At 43.2% G+C, this 22,749-nt stretch overlaps 2 protein-coding genes, 1 long non-coding RNA gene and 1 other non-coding gene across 4 annotated transcripts; 1 reads left to right on the forward strand and 3 right to left on the reverse strand.

The window, feature by feature from the left end:
• Nucleotides 1-352: 352 nt before the first annotated feature.
• trnac-aca lies at nt 353-426 on the forward strand. Its single transcript has one exon. It is a non-coding gene; the product is annotated as a tRNA-Cys (tRNA).
• Nucleotides 427-436: 10 nt separating this feature from the next.
• Nucleotides 437-1,042, reverse strand: LOC123484282 (zinc finger protein 775-like). The gene has a single exon (XM_045214437.1). It carries the CDS (start codon nt 1,038-1,040, stop codon nt 675-677), a length of 366 nt encoding a protein of 121 aa, XP_045070372.1. The 5' UTR covers nt 1,041-1,042; the 3' UTR covers nt 437-674.
• An 11,634-nt stretch (nt 1,043-12,676) lies between these two features.
• Nucleotides 12,677-14,148, reverse strand: LOC121564990. The gene is made up of 2 exons (XR_006000306.2): nt 14,107-14,148; nt 12,677-13,883 (listed from the first exon to the last, which is right to left on the reverse strand). It is a non-coding gene; the product is annotated as an uncharacterized LOC121564990 (long non-coding RNA).
• A 1,078-nt stretch (nt 14,149-15,226) lies between these two features.
• LOC123484281 (gastrula zinc finger protein xLCGF3.1-like) lies at nt 15,227-20,844 on the reverse strand. The gene is made up of 3 exons (XM_045214436.1): nt 20,590-20,844; nt 20,041-20,210; nt 15,227-15,842 (listed from the first exon to the last, which is right to left on the reverse strand). Exons 1-3 carry the CDS (start codon nt 20,813-20,815, stop codon nt 15,567-15,569), a joined length of 672 nt encoding a protein of 223 aa, XP_045070371.1. The 5' UTR covers nt 20,816-20,844; the 3' UTR covers nt 15,227-15,566.
• Between the last annotated feature and the right edge of the window lie 1,905 nt (nt 20,845-22,749).

The following is a 22,749-nucleotide window of genomic DNA, read 5'->3' on the forward strand; positions in this document are numbered from 1 at the left end:
TTTCTCAATATGGTAACACTTGAACTTTTCTGTAAATTTGGTACCCTTGCTTTGATCAAATTAATTTTAGAATACTTTGGAAAGTTTACATTACACACATCTTCACTACTTTATGTCAAGTAAACATGAATTAAGGCACTATAATTTCCTCATTATAAAACACCAGCATCAAAGAACAGGACAAGGTTGTCACTTTTCATCAGTGAAGCATTTTGACAGACACCATCACACCAACCATCACCATATCATCTACTCATTCTTTCCTCAGTTCACCTCATCCAGTTCCCTACTACATCCAAAACCAACATATTTATCTACAAACAAACTAACTAGTACTACATTACATGATGTAGTCCCGTGTAGCTCAGTTGGTAGAGCATGGCGTTACAAATGCCAGGGTTGTGGGTTCGATTCCCACGGGGGGCCAGTATGATAATGTATGCACTCACTAACTGTAAGTCGCTCTGGATAAGAGCGTCTGCTAAATGACTAAAATGTAAAATGTAAATTACGTCACCATACTCTATACATGGGCGGTGTGCATTTTCTGCTGGTGTATCCTGAAGTAGCTCCTCTCTGAGAACCTCTTCCCGCAGTGCGTACAGGTGAACGGCTTCTCTCCAGTGTGGATCTTCATGTGCCTCTTCAGATGGGGCTGGTGGGAGAACCTCTTCTCACACTGGGGGGCAGCTGTAGGGTTTCTCCCCTGTGTGGACTCTCTGGTGCCTCTTCAGGTTGGACGAGTCAGAGAAACTGGCCAGGCACAGGTGGCAGCCGAACGGTTTCTCCCCCGTGTGCATCCTCTGGTGGATCGCCACCTGTTTGCGGAAACTGAAGACTTTCCCACAGAACGAACACGGGAAGTGCTTCTCTTTGGCGCTGCCAGCTTTACTGATTCCATCTCTACTACTGTCATTTGTCAATGGACTTGTGTAGCCACTCAGTGTTGAGGCACTGGCATTGTCTGAGGTCTGGTTTAACATTAGGAGATTGTGAGGAGGATGAAGACCAGGGAGTGTCTGTGTTGTCGCAGGGTCCATGTTCCAGCTGATAGATCCTATAGAAGGCAGGCTGAAGGCAGCACCTGTTAGGGGTTAACCTGAGGCGCCATCAGCCTGTCTGAATCACAACTATAGGAGCAGGGACGGAGCATCGCTAGCCGAGTCTGTATCTGTTCTCTCCAGCTGCATATGGACACCTCCCCGTCCCCCCGGACCAAATCTATGTCTCGTCCTGGTCTCAGCCAGTCTGTTGTCATGGAGACTAAATTTGGTTGTTGTTTTGTGTTCAACTGTCTGTTTTTGGTTGTGGTTAACAGTGTTGTTCCCCAGCCCAGAGTTGAGGACGCTGTCCCATCCACTGACCTCCACTATGTCGCCTCTGTTCCTGGCCTGCTCGGTGATGTCATCCCCCGGGCCCTTGGCTTCACCGGTCTGGGAATCCAAGATGGCCGCCCAGTCTCCTCTGTCATCCTCCAGCCAACCACCTGCAGGAAGAGGTTACAAAATAGACTTTACAAACATGGCAGAGAAAACTCTACATATGGAGTTTTTTCTCTCTCAATTATCTGGTCAAGTTCATACATGATGTGTTTCTGTATGTAAACATAAGTTGTATTGATTTAATTTTATGAATGAAGAAAATATAATAGCCAGGCGCATCACTATTCCCATTGATAATCTATTACTGTATGTAGGCTATATGTATTTCTTCCTTACCTTGCTCCCCCATCTTTAGTCCACTCAGCAGATCAATGCTCTCTGGTCCGTCTTCTATTGTCTCCTCTTTGACTAGCAGCAGATCAGGCTTCCCATCCTCCATGTCTACTGACTGTAAGAGATACAGAGCAGGGTTTCTGTTAGGAAAGTGTGGCGCCGGACATTTGACCGGCAACATTTTAATTTAGCAGACATTTGAGAAATATACCGGACCAATATGCATTGGGTGCGTAACCTGAATAGGGCGTCCACCCACAACAGGAGGCTACTGAGGGGAGAACGGCTCATAATAATGGCCGGAATGGAGCAAATGGAATGGCATCAAATGGAAACCATGTGTTTGATGTATTTTATAACATTCCACCTATTCCGCTCCAGCCATCACCACGAGCCCGTTCTCCCCAATTAAGGAGCCACCAACCACGGTGCTCAGAATGAAATAAATCACATTTAGAATATGGTAGTTCATATTAACAGAACATGCAAGTCGAGGATGCAACGATGCAACGATCTGCGGTCCTTCTTACTGAATTCTGATGTGCACTTTGAACATATTAGAATAACTGTCCATATTTACTTTTCCTCAGCCAACAAGACGAGTAACAAACAGCAAAATCGCTAGCCTATGTCAATCTACTGAAGTAGAAAAGTTTAGGTTACCTATTCTATTGGTCAGCTTGTCGAGAAAGAAGTAGCCTATTCCAAACAGACCCTGGGACAGTTGTGGGACGATAGATCCCAAATTCATCCAACCAGTAGAACTAGGCTACATCAAAAAAACGTTAAAAAGCAACGAGGCTGATGCAACAGATTAGAACGTTTAGCTTAAAATGTTCATAAACTATTATATCTTCATATTATAAGCGCAGCAAGGCAGTAGTCTACCCACGAATGTTCGTTCCATAATGCAATTAGCGGGAAAACACTGTGCTCAAAAGGGCACTTCACAAGCGAGCAGTTTCAGGTGACAGAGATGAAAATATCCGTTAGAAATGTAGAAAGAGAGGAGATCTAATATGCTACTTTCAAGCAATGTAAGCTATGCCTCATAATATGTATTAAAACGTTCAGGTTCCAAACAATTAAGTGTATGTTTTCAAAATGCATACTATTCTATTCTATTCTTCTATACTGCCTCCAGCTCATTGCAAAGTGGTGTGTGACGCAGGAAAATAATTTGCTCCAACTGGGAAAATCCGTTTTGAACAGTCACCCAACTCGGAATTCCAACTCGGTCCTCTTTCTACATTTACATTTACGTCATTTAGCAGACGCTCTTATCCAGAGCGACTTACAAATTGGTGCATTCACCTTGGCTCCGACCTGAAGTTCCCAGTTGTCAGTTGTCTTGAAAGCACCACAAGATGCTGCCGCAGCAGCTCTTGCACTGTCTAATAGATTTTCCACTCAAAGACTCTGTATCTGAGCACCCTGCTATGGAGCATCTTCTGATTGGGCAATTAGTTGATTTGACACTATGCAAACGTGTTAGTACATTTGATTACTAGACACTCTTTAATGGTTTGATAATGCAAAGGCATGGTCCTACACTTTAATCACGACCTGGGCCATATCCACAAAGCATCTCAGAGTAGAAGTGCTGATTGAGGATCAGGTAACCACCTGTCTACCTACTGTAGTCTTATTCATTATGACCTTAAAGGCTAAACTGATCCTAGATCAGCACTCCTACTCTGAGAGGCTTTGTGGATACGGGCCCTGACCTAATACCATTCAGACAGTAGTGCACAGTGGGCTCACCTCAGTGAGCCTGTGTGTGGTCCTGTGCTGCTCAGCTGGTTCCTCTGTGGGTTCAGGAGGAGGTGTAGTCTGGTTGTCCTCCATGACCATGGTCCTCTCAGGGTTCCCCAGACCCTCTTTACAACCCTCCTCCTTCACCAGCAGCACCTCTGGACCCTCCTCCTCCTGGAAGAGACAGGTGATACAGATTACACAGACATACACTCCCTCAGGTACATTACACACAGATAATAAACACACTTTAAACATTGCGGGGCCATACTTGCAAACATAAACAACTATTTACATTTAAATAGTTTCTCAGGCTCAAAATGCGTATCAGCCAATTAAAAAAGTTGATTTATTTGCACATGACAGAACGCTAAATTGTAGCACACGTCTGACAAATCCATAAGGCTCTTCTGTTTTTTTTTCTTACGATAAACGTACATATTGTAAGGACCTCATTAAAAAAAATTCCAAGCACATGGATGTGTGGTAAAGAGAAACAAAAACGTGGGATGTTGTCTAACAGTAGTAGCTAGTAGCCTTGTCAAGGACGCATCAATATAATATTGGCACACAACATTTTGCTACAGACCGTCGGAAGAAAAGCAAACCTTGAATTTGACCTATTTTAAGAAATGCCATTGGTTGGGGCAGAGGCATCATGCCCATAGAGCCCCATTGTGGAGGTGTCATAATACCCAGAAAACCTAGCGGTCAAACTGCGAAATTGTTCCAATCGTTTTTCCACCATTCATTTTTCCCATAGGGGATTTTAGAAACACTTAAAATAAGGGCTGTATTTCGTGTAGGCTTACCCGGCGTGACGTTTTTATAACCATGTAAATCTCTCTCGGACAAGGTGACTTTTATCAATATATTTTGCACTATTTACTCTCAGATTCGAAAATGCTAATTAGCATCAAAGTAGACATCATGCAAGACCTCAAATCCCTGCAACTCCTGCACGCCATCTCTAGTTGACACCTTTGCTATCAGGTATTGTGTCAATTTACTTGCACGAGACAGTTCACAATTGTCCATTTAAAGAAATGTAGCCAATTTAATCATTACTAAAAGTAGCTAACATTAGATAGTTAATCCAGAGAATCTTACATTTGCCTCGACTTGGTAGTCTTGTCCAGATCATCATGGCATTTGTAGTTCTTTATGATAGCCACATTTGCAGCTAATTAGCATTTTATTTTTTGGGGGGGTAAATACAGCACAATATAATTGACAAAAGTCACCTTGTCCTAGAGTGATTTACATGGTTATCAAAGAGTCACGCCAGGTAAGCCTACACGAAATACAGCCCTTATTTTTAAGTGTTTCTAAAATCCCCTTTGGGAAAAATGAATGGTGGAAAAACGATTGGAACCATTTCCTTTAAAGGACTCTTTGGTCCTTTAAAAACCTGCTGTATATTGTGTGTTATGGAAAATAAATAAATGTGACTCTGGATGAAAACACAATTATGTTTGTTTTCAACATTAGGGCTGTTTTCCTAAAAAATATAAATCCGCTTCGTGTTTTGTTTCCTTGTCACGACACTAAAGAATATCGCGAAACTGGTATCGTTCCGGCCCTATTAGATATACAGAAAAATAGACATACTGTTGTTAAACCCATCATGTGGATAAAAAAAAAAGTCAGCAATGATAAGTCAAAAGTCAGACTAAACTATTTTGGCGTGTACAGTAGGTGTTTGTTAGTGTGTAGGTATATTTAGTAAGTGTATAATGGTTATAAAGCACTGTTGGGTGTATGCAGAATAGGGTGAGATCAGAAGTGATGTATATTAAAGAGAGTCTCAATGAAAGTCTTGGAATGAAAAGTCCCATTTTGTGTTTATTAACCATAAACAAGTTTTAAATACACCATATGCAAACCAGACAAACACGTCTTAACAAAATATCTGCATGAACTTGATGAACTGCATTCATTTTCTCATTAAAAGTGTAATGGGAAAACAATTAACTAGTTGAATGGAAGTAATGAAACAGGCATTTGTGAACATCATATAGCCTACACAGTACAAACACAATATGTAGGCCTAAGATACTTTTTAAGCTTATACTGTACACTGAGTATACAAACATTGATATGACGTGTTTTTTTATACAGGATTTGTTAATGTCTTTGATATTGTGCTGCATAGGATTTTGAGGATGAGGACATTCCATGTATTTATATCTGTCACTGGTGGGTGCCAGAAGGTATGCGTGCCAAGGAAGACTGGGGGGCCACTGGTGCTAATCTTAGAAGAAGTATGTGATGGAATTTCATGACTAGGGTGCAAGATGATACCATATAGGGTGATACTATTGTAGTTGGGAGTGTATTCTAATAATGGTTGGCAACTGTTGGGTGGAATTAGCTTGCCAAGCAGTACATAAACTGAGAGATTTTGTATGCCTATCATTCGAATAGTGAGATGAAACCCACGTGTATCTTGCTACGTTGAATCCGGTGGGGAGTTCAGATGACAAAGGGCAACGCACGTGCCGTTTGTTATACGAACCCGGTGCCGTACATTAAATACATGTATCAACTCTCCATCTAAGTGTTAAATATATTATTGTATCCTTCATTCCTTGATACCAGAGAAACTCATAACAAACATTAAGAATACCTGCTCTTTCTATGACATAGCTTTCACCTGATCAGTCTATGATCACTTGATGAATCCACTTAAAATCAGTGTAGATGATGGGGAGGAGACATGTTAAAGAAGGATTTGTAAGTCTTGAGACATGGATTGTGTATGTGTGCCATTCAGAGGGTGAATGGGCAAGATAAAATATTTAAGTGCCTTTGAACGGGGTAGTAGGTGCCAGTCGCATTGGTTTGTGTCAAGAACTGCAATGCTGCTTGGTTTTTCACGCTCAACAGTTTCCTGTGTGTATCAAGAATGGTCCACTATCCAAAAGGACATCCAGCCAATTTGACACAACTGTGGAAGCATTGAGTCAACATGGCCCAGCATCCCTGTGGAACACTTTCAACGCCTTGTAGAGTCCATCAACCAACGAATTGAGGCTGTTCTGAGGGCAAAGGGGGGACACACGCAATATTAAGAAGGTGTTTCTAATGTTTGGTATACTCATGCCTTATACAGTGCTTTCAGAAAGTATTCATAGCCCTTGACTTATTCCACGTCGATGACAAGCATACCCATAACATGATGCAGCCACCACCATGCTTGAAAAAAATTTGAAGAGTGGTACTCCGTGATGTTGTGTTGGATTTGCCCCAAACATAACGCTTTGTATTCAGGACATTGTATTTGCCACTTTCTTTGCAGTTTTACTTTAGTGCCTTATTGCAAACAGGATGCATGTTTTGGAATATTTTTATTCTGTACAGGCTTCCTTCTTTTCACTCTGTCATTTAGGTTAGTATTGTGGAGTAACTACAATTGTGCTGATCCATCCTCAGTTTTCTCCCATCACAGCCATTAAACTCTGTGACTGTTTTAAAGTCCCCATTGGACTCATGGTGAAATCCCTGAGCGGTTTCCTTCCTCTCCGGCAACGGAGTTAGGAAGGACACAGTGACTGGGTGTATTGATACACCATCCAAAGTGTAATTAATAACGTCACCATGCTCAAAGAGATATTCAATGCCTGCTTCTTTTTTTTTTACCCATCTACCAATAGGTGCCCTTCTTTGTGAGGTATTGGAAAAACCTCCTGGTCTTAAAAATATATATATATATATATATATATATATATATATATATACACTACCAGTCAAAAGTTTGGACACACCTACTCATTCAAGGGTTTTTCTTTATTTTTACTATTTTTGACATTGTAGAATAATAGTGAAGACATCAAAACTATGAAATAACACATATGGAATCATATAGCAACCAAAAAAGTATTAAACAAATCAAAATATATTTTATTTTTGAGATTCTTCAAATAGCCACCCTTTGCCTTGATGACAGCTTTGCACACTTTATGGTAGAGTGACCAGACGGAAGCCACTCCTCAGTAAAAGGCACATGACAGCCCTCTTAGAGTTTGCCAAAAGGCACCTAAAGGACTCTCAGACCATGAGAAACAAGATTCTCTGGTCTGATGAAACCAAGATTGAACTCTTTGGAATGAATTATTTCTAAAAACCAGTTTTCGCTTTGCCATTAAGGGGTATTGTTGTGTAGATGGATTAAATATTTATTTTTCTCATCAATTTTTGAATAAGGCTGTAACGTAACAAAATGTGGAAAAAGTCAAGGGGTCTGAATACTTTCCGAATGCACTGTGGGTGTATGCATATATATATATATATATATATATATATATATATATATATATATATATATATATATATTATCTATTCTTTAAAACAATACAGACAACACAAAATGGCCGCTCCGAGAGGGTGCGCTTGCCCCCACCTGCCCGAGATGCCGGAACGCAAAACATACAATAATCCCATCCCCATCCCCACCCCTGATTGGAGGACCTCAAACATTTACACTGTACATTTGTGTATATATTTATTCCAACACTCATCAATTCCTTCAGACAGCCTCCTGGTCTTTGTGGTTGAATCTGTTCTTAAAATTCACTGCTCGACTGAGGGACCTTACAGATAATTGTATGTGTGGGGTACAGAGATGAGGTAGTCATTCAAAATCATGTTAAACACTATTATTGCACACAGAGTGACTCCATGCAACTTATTACATGATTTGTTAAGCAGATTTAATTTAGTCATTATGGTGTATTGTGTGTAGGCCGGTGACACAAAATCTCAATTTAATCCATTTTAAATTCAGGCTGTAACACAACAAAATGTGGAAAAAGTAAAAGGGTGTGAATACTTTGTGAAGGCACTGTATATCCCACAATGTCTTGGCCTTGCACTACACCGCTCTTAGTTGTTGTAGAAATTGACCTACTCCTGAGGTTTACTTTGTGCATCTATGTCATCTCGCTGAGTCTACCTTTCATGCAGGGTTTGATCTAAATGTCAGAAGCTATCAAGTGGAATGGTTACTTTATGTTATAGAGTGGAATGTTTTTTCTGCTGGTGTATCCTGAGGTATCTCCTCTCTGAGAACCTCTTCCCGCAGAGCACACAGGCAAACGGCCTCTCCCCTGTGTGGACCCTCTGATGCCTCTTCAGGTCACCAGCCTGAGCGCTGTGCCTCTTCGCAGCCTGGTGAAGCGCATGTTACACTGGGTACAGCTGAAGGGTTTCACTCCTGTGTGGACCCTCTGGTGGATCTCCACCTTCTGGAGGCAGCTGAAGCCTTTGTTACAGAACATGCAGAGGAACCGTTTCTCTTTATTGTTGCCAGATGTGTCTCCCCCTCTCTGTGCCTGGGCTCTAGCCCTGTCGTTTTGGGTCCAATACCTGATCGAAAAGGACGCGGCCGTGTGAATCGGAAGGCCCCATCGATGTGGACACTGGGTCGCGATCCTTGAACGTGTGTAAAGGTGAGTGGGTCGGGACATTTAGATTTGTCTCTAAGCTTTCCCTGTAGTCTAAGAAGTCATTGGAGTTGCCCTGCGAGTGTCCTTCTCCTAAGTGAGTCTCGTCCGCATTCCATGTCAGAGGAGAGTCACCCTCCACTTTCACAGTCACTTCATCTACGACTATAACCGCCCCTTTCTTATCTAGGCACCCTTCAGAGTATACACTGCTACTGTACTGGTTCCAGTCCCCTCTAGACAGATCACTCTGTGTCTCTAAACCCAAGGGCATGTTGCCAGGGTCCATCTCTGTAGCGTAAGAACAAGACGGATCATCACTGCCAGAGTGTAACGCGTCACCATCACCATGGGAATGAACCGTCCTCTGGCTCTGGTGAAATACGGGTAAATACTCTGAGCCAGGAGCAGGAGGACAGCCCAGTGGCCCCTGCCCCAGTCCCTCTGGGTCTGATCTGTGGTCAGATCCTGTGTGTAAGAGGCTGTGTGTTACAGTTAAAGTCTCAGTGTCTGTCTCTGACTTGAGGACGGAGTTCGCCGTTCCACTGACCTCCGTGATGCTGCGTCGGGTCCTGGGCACGGCGGCAGCGGTGTTGAGGTCCTCCGTGGCTTCAGGGGGCGCTCCAGCCGCTCCAGTCTGGATGTCTCTGCTGTGCCGTGGGTCCTCCTCTCCTTCAGTCCTCTCCTGCTTGACCCCAGGACCTGCAGCCTCTGCATCCTGACACAAGAAGAGAGGAGGTTGTTACTGGTATTGAGTTGAATTAGATAACAATGTCATAGGGAAGTCTCACAAGCTCCCCTATGGCAGATAAATAAGGATGTACATGTAAGCAAGTGAATAGCTGAGGGGAGTCTTAATGAAATAAACTGATCACATTTGATGTACTGTAATTTTAATGTAACACTATTACACTAACCTCTATCACAATAACGTGCTGGGTTGTGGTTCCACTCCCCTCATCAACAGTGATTGGTTGGTCATCTCTCCATGTAGTGTGTCCCGCTGGCTTCACAAAACTCCTGTGGCCTCCAGTGTGATGTCCTTCACCTGAGAGAGTGATTGGGGGAAAAGAGGTGGTTAGGTTCGGTACTGTCAATGCTCAACGCTATATTGTACACTATTGACACTGCCTAGCATTGGCAAGAATGTAAGGTAACACAAGCTATTTATTGATCAATACATTATGTTCCATGTATCACATTGTTTTCATTGAGTAAATAATAGGAAATGCAGTAAATCAAGAATTTGGTTAAGTTATATTGTGGCTTTGCGCAAGATAGCTAGCTAAGTAATCAGATGAATTATTGCATACCACCTATCCAAAAACTGACCAAGACCCAATTCTGGTTAAACATATATGTGGTTAACGCATCTAACATGACACATGCGCAGAGAAGAACCGGCGACAGGCCCGGCATTTTTGGCCTTCTTCAAAATGTAGTTACCTCTTGCCATTCCTCTGTATCGGTCGGAGATCTTGACACTTCTTGGACGACTGGCAAGGACGCGCTCTCGCATTGTCCTTTCTGCGCGCTCCCGTGACAATTTCAGTTCAAGTAGCTGTAGATTCCTCCGCAATGCACTGTTTTCTTTCTGGCTTTGAGTTATTTCTAAACGAAACACTGCATAGTCGTCGTCTACGAGTTTACAGACCTCTGCCACGGCGGCATTCGCTAACACCTCCATTATGGAGGCTATTTGAGTGTGAAAAACCATACAGTTAGCAGCCATAACCAATTTAGCAGCTAGGTAGCGTTACCTAGATAGCTAACATATATTAACCAAGTCCTGTCTCCAACGCGGATTAAAGACTACATGGGGTAAGTATGTGATGCTGTGCAGTTAAATGAGTCATACTTTGAATTCCAGGGTGTTAATAAACGTCTAAATAACAACAAAAACGCTAACGTAGAAATTATTCTTAGTTACTGTTTACTTCCGTTTATACGGAAGAGAAAGGATGTTGTAGCTCAAAGGGTGTGGCTAAATGAAAAGCGTATGCGCGCTGTTCTTTAAAATACGGTACTGCTGATCTCCTATTCATGATCAGTCTTTCATCTCCTATTCATGATCAGTCTTTCAAGCTTAGATCACTTGTTTAAAGAACAGTGTGTTAGCAGCAATAGAGTAGAATAAAATACATTACAATAGAATGACTTTATTCCATCTACATCACCTCAGTACGGTAAATATTAAACTGTCCTTTTATCTAGCCTATGTTTACTGTGTCTAAATACAGGAATTTACAAGTCTGTTTCAAATGACAAGTTAATGAGGGGTATGTGTTTAATTAGCCTCCTATAAAACCCTTTTTGATTTGAATGAAACTTTCCATACATATCTGCTCATGGTGGAAGTGGTCAGAAAGTGACTTTTTGGAACTTAATGCCAAAACAGGCGCTCAAGGTTGAACCATTTTGCATACCCCACCATGCCATGAGACATCCATGTCTTCATCACTGGAAAAGATAAACGGTTGTGTTTGATGTAATTTAAAAAACGTACAAACAGTATTGTCAAACTGTTTGATAATGTCTTAAAAAATTTTTTTACATTTAACCTTCAACTTCAATTATTTAAAACCTCGTAAACTCTTTTTTTGCATATGTTGTATCTTAGACCCAGTTTAACATAATCTGAGTTGTTTGTGTTGTGCCTGCCATCGGTTGGGACACAGCATGCTCTTGAATACAGGGTGGCTGATAAGGTACTAAAATGGGAATAACATAGAAATTTCAACTTTCAAAACGTACAACAAAGATGGTTGGAGGTCCACACATCAGAGAATGTTGAATGGGAATGGGTCATCTCAAGCCACACTGCTACGATTTCTCCCTATTGTGGACACTCCTATGTCTGATAAGGATACTCAGGAAAAAGAAGCCCTCCTTAGTCATTGAGCTTCCTCCTGGACCTCTAGCCATTGTTTGGGTGTTGTTGGGATTGTGTGCTGTGTTATAGGCTAGGTGCCTCTCGTGGTGAACACCCATCCTGACCCTGTCTGTATTGGTGGGGTAACCCTGAGGTAGCTGAGGAAGGCTAGACCCAGGCCCAGGTATTCTATGAATCCAGTCACCAGGCATTAAACGTGACGCTGAAGGAGAAGACAGACTTCCTGATAAACTACCATCAGGGGGGTCTCCCACCACTCTCTGAAGTCCAAGGTGACCTCTGTTCATCATGGATACTGTGGTGTTTGTATCATAGGAACAGGAGGGTCTATCGCTATCAGCACCAGGCCCTGCTTCATCCCTGCACTGAGACTGTGAAGAGAAGGGTCTGGGCTGCAGACTGGATCCCTGACTGGAGCCTCGGTCTCTCTGATGACCACCAGGAGAGATTGTTCACTCCACCTGTCGTGTTCTATGTTGTGGTGAAGTCTCGGTCCTTCGCGGTTGGGTCCTGGTCCCGACTCAGGAAGGAAGAGCGATGGCTCCTGATCCAGGATCAGGGTTTGTGACTAGCCACCTCAGAGGTCCACTCTCTCCCACCAGTAACACTGGATATCTACAGGTCTTCATGGACTGCAAACAAAGATTGTACAGAAAAGCATAAAGGTTAATAAGAAACTCTTTGCTGTACACACAGAAACATGACATGATGTAAAAAAAAATGCTAACCACAGTCAAGCCTATTATGGAGCCATTATTTATTTTTAAATCCATATGTGTTGATTCAAGAATTAAGTAGAATGTTTTGGTTAGACTGAGATAAGGGAAACTCAGTCCCTGCAACAATAAAAACATATCCAAGCCAGTCAGCACAGTCAATTTTGTATTTTATTTCAACAAAATGGTCATACACTAACATCATTTGAAGTACAGTACTTTTATTGCACAAAACGATACATGTCAAGTAGAATAACTTCTCACTATGTTAACACTTAACATTTTCTGTAAATCTGATACCCTCGCTTTGATCAAATACATTTTTGAATTGTTTGGAAAAGGTTAAACATTACATTACACACCTTCATTTCAAGTAAACATGAATTAAGGCACAATCCTTCTCACTATAAAACACCAGTATCTAAATTTCTTAAGTTCACCTCATCCAGTTCCCTATACATCAAAAACCAACCGAATGAACTACAAACTAACTAGTACTACATTACAATACTCTATACATGGACCGTGTGCATTTTCTGCTGGTGTATCCTGAGGAAGCTCCTCTCTGAGAACCTCTTCCCGCAGTGCGTACAGACGAACAGCCTTTCTCCCGTGTGGACCTTCAGGTGCATTTCAGCTGGTTCTGGTGGGAGAATATCTTCTCACACAAGGGGCAGCCAAACTGTTTATCCCCCGTGTGCATCCTCTAGTGGATCTCCATCTGTTTGCAGAAACTGAAGACTTTCCCACAGAACGAACATGGGAAGCACTTCTCTTTACCACCGGATCTGCTGATAGCATCACTACCACTGTCATTTGTCAATGGGCTTGTGTAGCCATTTAGTGTTGAGGCACTGGCATTGTCTGAGGTCTGGTTTAACATTAGGAGATTGTGAGGAGCATGAAGGCCAGGGAGTGTCTGTTGTCGCAGGGTCCATGTTCCAGTTGATAGATCCTATAGAAGGCAGGCTGAAGGCAGCACCTGTTAGGGGGTTAACCTGAGGCACCATCAGTCTCTCTGAATCACAACTATAGGAGCAGGACGGAGCATCACTAGCAGAGTCTGTGTCTGTTCTGTCGAGCCGCGTACAGACACCTCCCCGTCCTTGCAGACCAAATCTACGCCTCGCCCTGGTCTCAACCAGACTGTTATCATGGAGACTGTTTGGTTGTTGTTTTGTGTTCGACTCTCTGTTTCCCAGCACAGAGTTGAGGACCCTGTCCCATCCATTGACCTCCACTATGTCGCCTCTGGTCCTGGCCTGCTCAATGATGTCCCCTGGGCCCTTGGCTGCACCACTCTGGGTCTGGGAATCCAATATGGCTGCTCAGTCTCCTCTGTTAGCTTCCAGCCAACCACCTGCAGGAAGAGGTTACAAAATAAACTTTACAAACATGCCAGAGAACTCTACATGTGGAGTTTTAAAAACTTTGTCAATTACAAGTTCATACATTGTGTTTTTTGTATTTAAACAAGTTGTATTGATTTCATTTTATGAATTAAGAAAAAAACAATAGCCAGGTGCATCACTATTCCCATTGAAGTATATCTATTATGTTCTGTATATGTATGTCTCCCTTACCTTGCTCCCCCATCTTTAGTCCACTCAGCAGGTCAATGCTCTCTGGTCCGTCTTCTATTGTCTCCTCTTTGACTAGCAGCAGATCAGGCTTCCCATCCTCCATGTCTACTGGCTGTAAGAGATACAGAGTGAGAGGATATTGGATCAAGAAATCTGATATGAGCACCCTGCTATGGAGCATCTTCTGATTGGGCAATTAGGGATGGCTATGAGTACTATGAAAATAATGTGTAATTTGATTAGTTGACATTCTTTTAATGGTTTGATAATTCAAAGGTATGGCCCCACACGTAAGACAAAATGAATCAAGACCTGGGCCCGTATTCACAAAGAGTCTCAGAGTAGGAGTGCTGATCTAGGATCTTTCCATATCATCTTATTCATTATGATCTAAAAGGCAAAACTGATCCTAGTTCAGCACTCCTACTCTGAGAGGCTTTGTGGATACGGGCCCTGACCTAATACCATTCAGACAGTAGTTCACAGTGGGCTCACCTCAGTGAGACTGTGTGTGGTCCTGTGCTGCTCAGCTGGTTCCTCTGTGGGTTCAGGAGGAGGTGTAGTCTGGTTGTCCTCCATGACCATGGTCCCCTCAGGGTTCCCAGACCCTCCTCACACCCTCCTCCTTCACCAGCAGCACCTCTGGACCCTCCTCCTCCTGGAAGAGACAGGTGATACATATTACACAGACATACACTCCCTCAGGTACGTACACACACACAGATAATAAACACACTTTCAACATGGAGTGTTTACCCATCCCCACTACGTTTGAGTCCTATACTGTAGTTACAGAATGACTTCATTGTTGTTAAACCCATCATGGTGGACATAAATATGATGTGGGTAAAAATAAGTCCGCTATGATAAGTCAAAAGTTATCAGACAAACCTGACTAAACTATTTTGACATGAACAGTAGGTGTTTGTTAGTGTGGGTGTGTAGGTATATTTAGAAAGTCTATATTGGTTATAAAGCGCTGCTGGGTATATGCAGAATAGGGTGAGATCAGATGTATACTAAAGAGTCAATGAAAGTCTTAGAATGAAAAGTCCCATTTTGTGTTCATGAAACAAACAAGTGTTAAATACACCATATGAAAACCACACATACACGTCTCAGCTAAAAATCAGCATGAACTGCATTTATTATCTCATTAAAAGTGTCATGGGAAAAAATAAAATAGTTGAATGGAAGTAATGAAATAGGCATTTGTGAACATCATATAGCCTACACAGTACAAACACAATATGTAACAGACTTTTTAGGCTTATATATCACACAATGTCTGGATGCAATATTCTACCCAGGAATATTCAACACTGAAATCTGTTACTCTCGTTATTCCAAATGCATCTGTGGATATTTTCTGCTGACAACAATGAAAATGTATCTTTGTCTTTAATGCAGGGTTTGATCTAAACTTCAGAAGCTATAGAGTGGAATGGTTCCTTTATATGTTATAGAGTGGAATGGTTTTTCTGCTGGTGTATCTTGAGGTAGCTCCTCTCTGAGAATCTCTTCCCGCAGTACGTACAGGCAAACGGCCTTTCTCCTGTGTGGACCTTGAGGTGTGTCTTCAGATGGTGCTGGTGGGAGAACTTCTTCTCACACTGGGGGCAGCTGTAGGGTTTCTCACCTGTGTGGACCCTCTGGTGCCTCTTCAGGCTGCCAGACTGGGCGAAGCGCATGTGACACTGGGTACAGCTGTAGGGTTTCTCCCCTGTGTGGATCCTCTGGTGGACCTCCACTGTCTGGGGGCAGCTGAAGCCTTTGTTACAGAACATGCAGTGGAACCGTTTCTCTTTACTATTGCCTGATGTTGCTCCCCCTCCCTGAGCCTGGGCTCTAGCCCTGTCATTTGAGTTCAATCCCTGATCGAAAAGGATGTGGCCGTATGAATCGGAAGGCCCCATCGACATGGACACTGGGTCGCGATCCCTGAATGTGTGTAAAAGGGAGTGGGTGGCGACATTTTGATTTGTCTCTAAGCTTTCCCTGTAATCTAAGAAATCTCTTCCCTGTGAGTGTCCGTCTCCTAGGTGACTATCGGCATTCCATGTGGGAGGAACGTCGCCCTCCACTTTCACAGTCACTTCCTCTACGACCAGACCCTCCCCTTTCTTATCTAGGCACCCTTCAGAGTATACACTACTACTGTACTGGTTCCAGTCCCCTCTAGACAGATCAGTCTGTAAACCCAAGGATATATTGCCAGGGTCCATCTCTGTAGCGTAAGAACAAGACGGATCATCACCGCCAGTGTCTAACGCATCACCATCCCCACAGGAATTATCCATCCTCTGGCTCTGGTGAAATACCGGTAAATACTCTGACCCGGGAGAAGGAGGACAGCCCATTGGTCCCACCACCAGTCTCTTTGGGTCCGATAGTGGTCAGATCCTGTTTGTAAGTGCCTGTGGGTTACAGTTAAAGTCTTGGTGTCGGTCTCTGACTTGAGGACGGCGTTTGGCGTTCCACTGACCTCCGTGATGCTGCATTGGGTCCTGGGCTGCGCTGAGGCGGTGGTGGGATCCTCCCGTGGCTACAGGGGGCGCTCCAGATGCTCCAGTGTGGATGTCTCTGCTGTGCCGTGGGTCCTCCTCTACTTCAGTCCTTTCGTGCTTGACCCTAGGACCTCCAGCCTGACACAAGAAGAGAGGAGGTTAGGGGCTGTGGCGGTCATTACAGTTTGTCAGCCTGTGATTGTCCAGCAAATAACTGCCGGTCTCACGGTCATTGACTGTTAATCAACAAACGCATTAAGCATCTCCTGGCTTCCACGCATAGCCACTGATGCAGACTTAATATAGCCTACACCACAATAAATCCATAATTTATTTTAGACAGGTCTACAGAAACATGATATGAAGAAAATGTAGTCTATTTCAGAAGAACAGAATAGCACATTCTGAGTTGTCCATATGTTAGGTCCTGATCTGGCTATGCCATATGGCTGTGGGCCACACTAGTTCATTTAGCAGACAAGATTTGCTTAGAATTCTTGGCATTATTTAATATTATTTTATAGTATGAATAATACAATTGAACATAGCTGAATAAAATACAAAGGATATTTTCACTAAATAATTTCAGAGGGAGTGCGCACATGCGGCTATTCTGTGTTGAGCGGTTAAGACAGAAACTGGTCCTCCTATATGCTTAATTTTAGAGTTATGTATGCAACTTTAGTTGTGATACAAATGTTGGGCTATATGTTTTGATTTTTAAAAAACATTCTAAGGCTGCATGAACAGAGCAAAGTACAGAGAGATCCTTGATGAAAACCTGCTCCAGAGAGCTTAGGACCTTGGGGAGGCCAACGGACAACGATGCCAAAAGATCTCTGAATCCAGCCAGAGCCGGACTTGAACCCGATCAAACATCTCTGGAGAGACCTGAAAATAGCTGTGCAGCAACGCTCTACATCCAACCTGACAGAGCTTGAGAGCATCTGCAGAGAAGAATGGGAGAAACTCCCCAAATACAGGTGTGCCAAGCTTGTAGCGTCATACCCAAGGCGACTCGATGCTGTAATCACTTCCAAAGGTGCTTCAACAAAGTCCTGAGTAAAGTGTCTGAATACTTATGTAAATGTGATATTTCCGGGGTTTTTAAAAATATATAAATTAGCCCCAAAAAATTACAACCTGTTTTTGCTTGGCATTATGGGGTATTGTGTGTAGATTGATGAGAAAAATAATTTTATCAATTTTAGAATAAGGCTGTAACGTAACAAAATATGGAAAAAGTCAAGGGGTCTGAATACTTGCCGAAGGCACTGTACATGTAAGCAAGTGGATAGCTGAGGGGAGCCTTTCTGAAATGAACGGGCCACATTTGATTTACAAAGTACAGTGCCTTGCAAAAGTATATAGTTATGTACGCTCAAGTTCAGTTTTATTGTCTTATTTCTTGTTTGTTTCACAATAAATATTGATACAAACCCCCCAAAAATCAATTTTAATTCCAGGTTGTAAGGCAACAAAATAGGAAAAATGCCAAGGGGGGTGAATACTTTCGCAAGCCACTGTAACTGTACATTTTTATGTAACACTATTACACTAACCTCTATCATGATAACGTGCTGGGTTGAGGTTCCACTTCCCTCATCAACAGTGATTGGTTGGTCATCTCTCCATGTATTGTGTCCCGCTGGCTTCACAAAGCTCCTGTTGCCTCCAGTGAGATGTCCTTCACCTGAGAGAGTGATTGGGGAAAAAGAGGTGGTTAGGTTAGCCCTCCTGTAGCTCAGTTGGTAGAGCATGGTGCTTGCAACGCCAGGGTTGTGGGTTCGATTCCCACGGGGGGTCAGTATGAAAAATGTATGCACTCACTAACTGTAAGTCGCTCTGGATAAGAGCGTCTGCTAAATGACTAAAATGTAAAAAGTTAGCTACTGTCATGTCAAGGATGTAAGGTAACACTTCACATAACCTCTTGAACTACTATTCAGATAGATTTGATTATTATAATAATTATGTTCCATGCATCACATGGTTTTCAATGAGTAAATAATAGGAAAAGCAGTAAATAAAGAATCTGGTGAGAATATGATAGCACAAAGACACTAAGTAATCAGGGGTATTATGCATACTATCAAAAACGGACCTAGACCCAATACTGGTTAACCGTATATGTGGTTGACACATCAAAAGTCACACATGAGAAGGGAACGGGGCGCAGCCTCGGCCTTTTGCTAAATGTACTCTTGCCATTCCTCTGTGTCGATCGAGGATCTTGACACTACTGGGACGACTGGCGAGGACGCGCTCTCGCGTTGTCCTCTCTGCGCGCTCCCGTGCCATCTTCAGTTCCAGTAGCTGTAGTTTCCTCCGCAATCCCCTGTTTTCTTTCTGGCTTTGAGTTATTTCCAAACGAAACACTGCATAGTCGTCGTCTACGAGTTTACAGATGTCTGCCACGGCTGCATTTGCTAGCACCTCCATGATGGACGCTATTTGAGTGTGAAAAACCATACCGTTAGCCATTGTTAGCAGCTAGCTAGCGTTACCTAGATAACATCTATCAACCAAGTATTGTCTTCAACGCGAATTAAACGCTGCCTGGCGTAAGTATATGATGTAGTGCAGTTAAACGAGTAATATTTTGAGTTCCATCGTGTTAATAAACGTCTAAATTTCAACAATAAAAACGCAAACGTGGAAATTGTTCTTGGTCTCAGTTCACTTCCGTTTACACTGAAGAGAAAGGATCTTACTGGTTTGCATCGTAGCTCAAAGGGTGTGCCTAAATGAATAGTGTATGCGCGCTGTTTTTTCAATCACGGTACTGCTTATTACATTATGCATCAAATCTCATGACTTGTTTTAGACTTGTTCAGAATGAACAGTGTGTTAGCAAGAATAGAGTAGAAAATAATATAATTTATTGCATCTACATAACTTTTCTCACTATGGTACCACTTTACCATTTCTGTAAATCTGGTACCCCGCTTTGATCAAATGAATTTTAGAATATTTTAGAAAAGGTTAAACATTACATTGCACACATCTTCACTACTTTATGTCAAGTAAACATGAATTAAGGATTTTTTTTACTGATGATAAAATACCAGCATCTGATCACTTTTCATCAGTGAAGTATTTTTAGACACCATCACAACAACCATCACCATATCATCTACTCTGCCTCATCATACTCATTCTTTCCTCAGTTCACCTCATCCAGTTCCCTATACATCCAAAACCAACATAATTCATTACTAACTAAAACTACATTACATGTCATTATACATGGGCCGTGTGTATTTTCTGAGGTAGCTGCCCTCTGAGAACCTCTTCCCGCAGTTCGTACAGGCAAACGGCCTCTGTCCCGTGTGAACCGTGAACCTTCAGGTGCCTCTTTAGCTGATGCTGTTGGGAGAACCTCTTCTCACACTGGGGGCAGCTGTAGGATTTCTCCCGTGTGGACCCTCTGGTGCCTCTTCAGGTTGGATGGGTGGGAGAAACTGGCCCAGCAGAGTTGGCAGCCAAACGGTTTTACCCCAGTGTGCATCCTCTGGTGGATCTCCAACTGTTTGGGGAAACTGAAGGCTTTCCCACAGAACAAACACGGGAAGCGCTTCTCTTTGGCGCTGCCACCTAGGCTTGGGCGATTTACTGTTTATACCGTATACCGGGGTATTTCAAAATAGACAGTATTATTTTCATTACTCTTTTTTATGGGGGGGGCTGTAGGGGTGCGTGTATAACTATAAGACATCCATCAAATAAATGATATCCAGCTCAGGGCTCCAGCTATGCATTTGGTTTGCTAACATGCTAGCTAAGTGACTAGAAGTCAAGATCAAGCTTCTTGGTTACAGCAGACATTCAATCCTCTCCTGGATCCCTGTTGCCTAAATTGTTTTGTGCGTCAAAAGAATTGTGCCCCCTTGTGTGTACTTCCTGTAATACCGTATACCCCGGTATGGTACAGAAACGGTTTGAAAATCTGGATACCGCCCAACCCTACTGCCACCTTTACTGATTCCGTCTCTACTACTGTCATTTGTCAATGGGCTTGCGTAGCCATTTAGTGTTGAGGTACTTGCATTTACTGAGGTCTGGTTTAACATAAGGAGAGTGTGAGGAGGACGAAGGCCAGGTAGTGTCTGTGTTGTCGCAGGGTCCATGTTCCAGTTGATAGATCCTATAGAAGGCAGGCTGAAGGCAGCACCTGTTAGGAGGTTAACCTGAGGCGCCATCAGTCTCTCTGAATCAGAACTATAGGAGCAGGATGGAGCATCACTAGCCGAGTCTGTGTCTGTTCTCATACCGACACCTCCCCGTCCCTGAAGACCAAATCTACACCTTGCCCTGTTCTCAGCCAGTCTTTTGTCATGGAGACCAAGTTTGGATGTTGTTTTGTGTTCGACTGTCTCTTTCTGGTTGTGGTTAACAGAGTTGTTCCCCAGCTCAGAATTGAGGACGCTGTCCTATCCACTGACCTTCACTCGACCACTCTGACGTCAAAAACGACAGACCAGTATCCCTTGTCTTTTCTTTTCAAAAACACTTGAGTGTGCTGTCTCTGAACAACTCTCTCATTATCTCTAATATATAATAATAATAATAATAAAATATGTCATTTAGCAGACGCTTTTATCCAAAGTGACTTAGTTATGCGTGCATACATTTTATGGATGGGTGGTCCGGGTAATCAAAACCACTACCCTGGCGTTACAAGCGCCATGCTCTACCAACTGAGCTACAAAGGATCTCTCTCAGAACAATCTTGTCACTAACCAGTTAGGTTTCAAGACGGCTCACTCAACTGAGACCGCTCTTCTCTTTGTCACGGAGGCTTTCCGCTCTGCCAAAGCTGACTCTCTCTCCTCGGTTCTCATCCTCCTAGATCTATCCGCTGCCTTTGACATCGTGAACCATCAGCTCCTACTCTCCACCCTCTCAGGGCTGGGCGTCTCAGGGTCTGCACAGTCCTGGATTGCATCCTAACTGGCAGGTCGCTCCTATCAGGTGACGTGTCTGCACCACGTGCTCTCACTACTGGTGTCCCCCAGGGCTCGGTTCTAGGCCCTCTCCTCTTTTCTCTATACAAAGTCACTCGGCTCTATCATATCCTCACATGGTCTCTCCCATCATTGCTACGCGGATGACACTCTCCTTCCCCCCTTCTGATAACCAGGTGGCGACGCACATCTCTGTGTGCCTGGCAGACATCTGAGCTTGGATGTCGGGCCACCACCTCAAGCTCAACTTCGACAAGATAGAGCTGCTATTTCTCCCGGGGAAGGCCTGCCCGCTCCAAGACCTCTCAATCACGCTTGACAACTCTACGGTGTCCCCTTTCCAGAGTGCAAAGAACCAGGGGATCAGCTTCCGCTCAGCCCAGTCAACGCTCTTCTCTGGCCTGGCACCCTAATGCTGGAATGAGCAGCTAGGACAGCAGAGTCCCTTGCCCATCTTCCCGAAAACGTCTGAAACCATACCTCTTCCTGTGGCTGCGAATATGGAGTTTTCCCCCCCGCGCCGCCCCTCTGAAAACCTATTTTTAAAGCTATGGATCCGGGTCACGTTCTGCGCATGTGTTGTGTATATTATACCCACCCTCTTCTGAACCATGATGATGTAGCCTATGTCTCTGCCTGAAAATAAAAACCCTGCAGTGATTTGAACGAGTGTTTCAAGGCCATTATGAAAGCTACAACCTTGTCTGTTTGTTGTAACAGATATTGCAGTTGCAAAAGCAGGACGCAGTCCCTACACATTGCATTGGAGCAAAGAAATCTGCGTTTTGTAGGCTAATCTTTGTAGTCGCTGCCATACTTAGCCACTAGCCAGAGTTGCTGAAAAAGAACGCTAATACTTTGACTGCCTGTCCGCCTCCTGCTTAGACAATGTTTGTAATGATGATTAAAAAAAACATTAAATCGCTAATTAGACGGCATGTCTGTGTGTTGCTTGTGTTTGATATGCTGCCTTGATTTGCTGCATGTAACTCCCCACTTGAGTTTTGCATTGGGGCAAAAAACTATCTGCGAGTTCGTATGAACATGTTGATCATGTATTTTGTGTACAACATGTAAATAACTGCATGTAGCCGAACTCCCCTTCCGGAAAAAATAACATGAAATCATCCTTATGCTTAATAGCCTATTGAGGCATGGAAAGCAAATAT

The sequence above is a fragment of the Coregonus clupeaformis genome, unplaced genomic scaffold (assembly GCF_020615455.1).
Source record: "Coregonus clupeaformis isolate EN_2021a unplaced genomic scaffold, ASM2061545v1 scaf0257, whole genome shotgun sequence".
Classification (NCBI taxonomy): domain Eukaryota; kingdom Metazoa; phylum Chordata; class Actinopteri; order Salmoniformes; family Salmonidae; genus Coregonus; species Coregonus clupeaformis.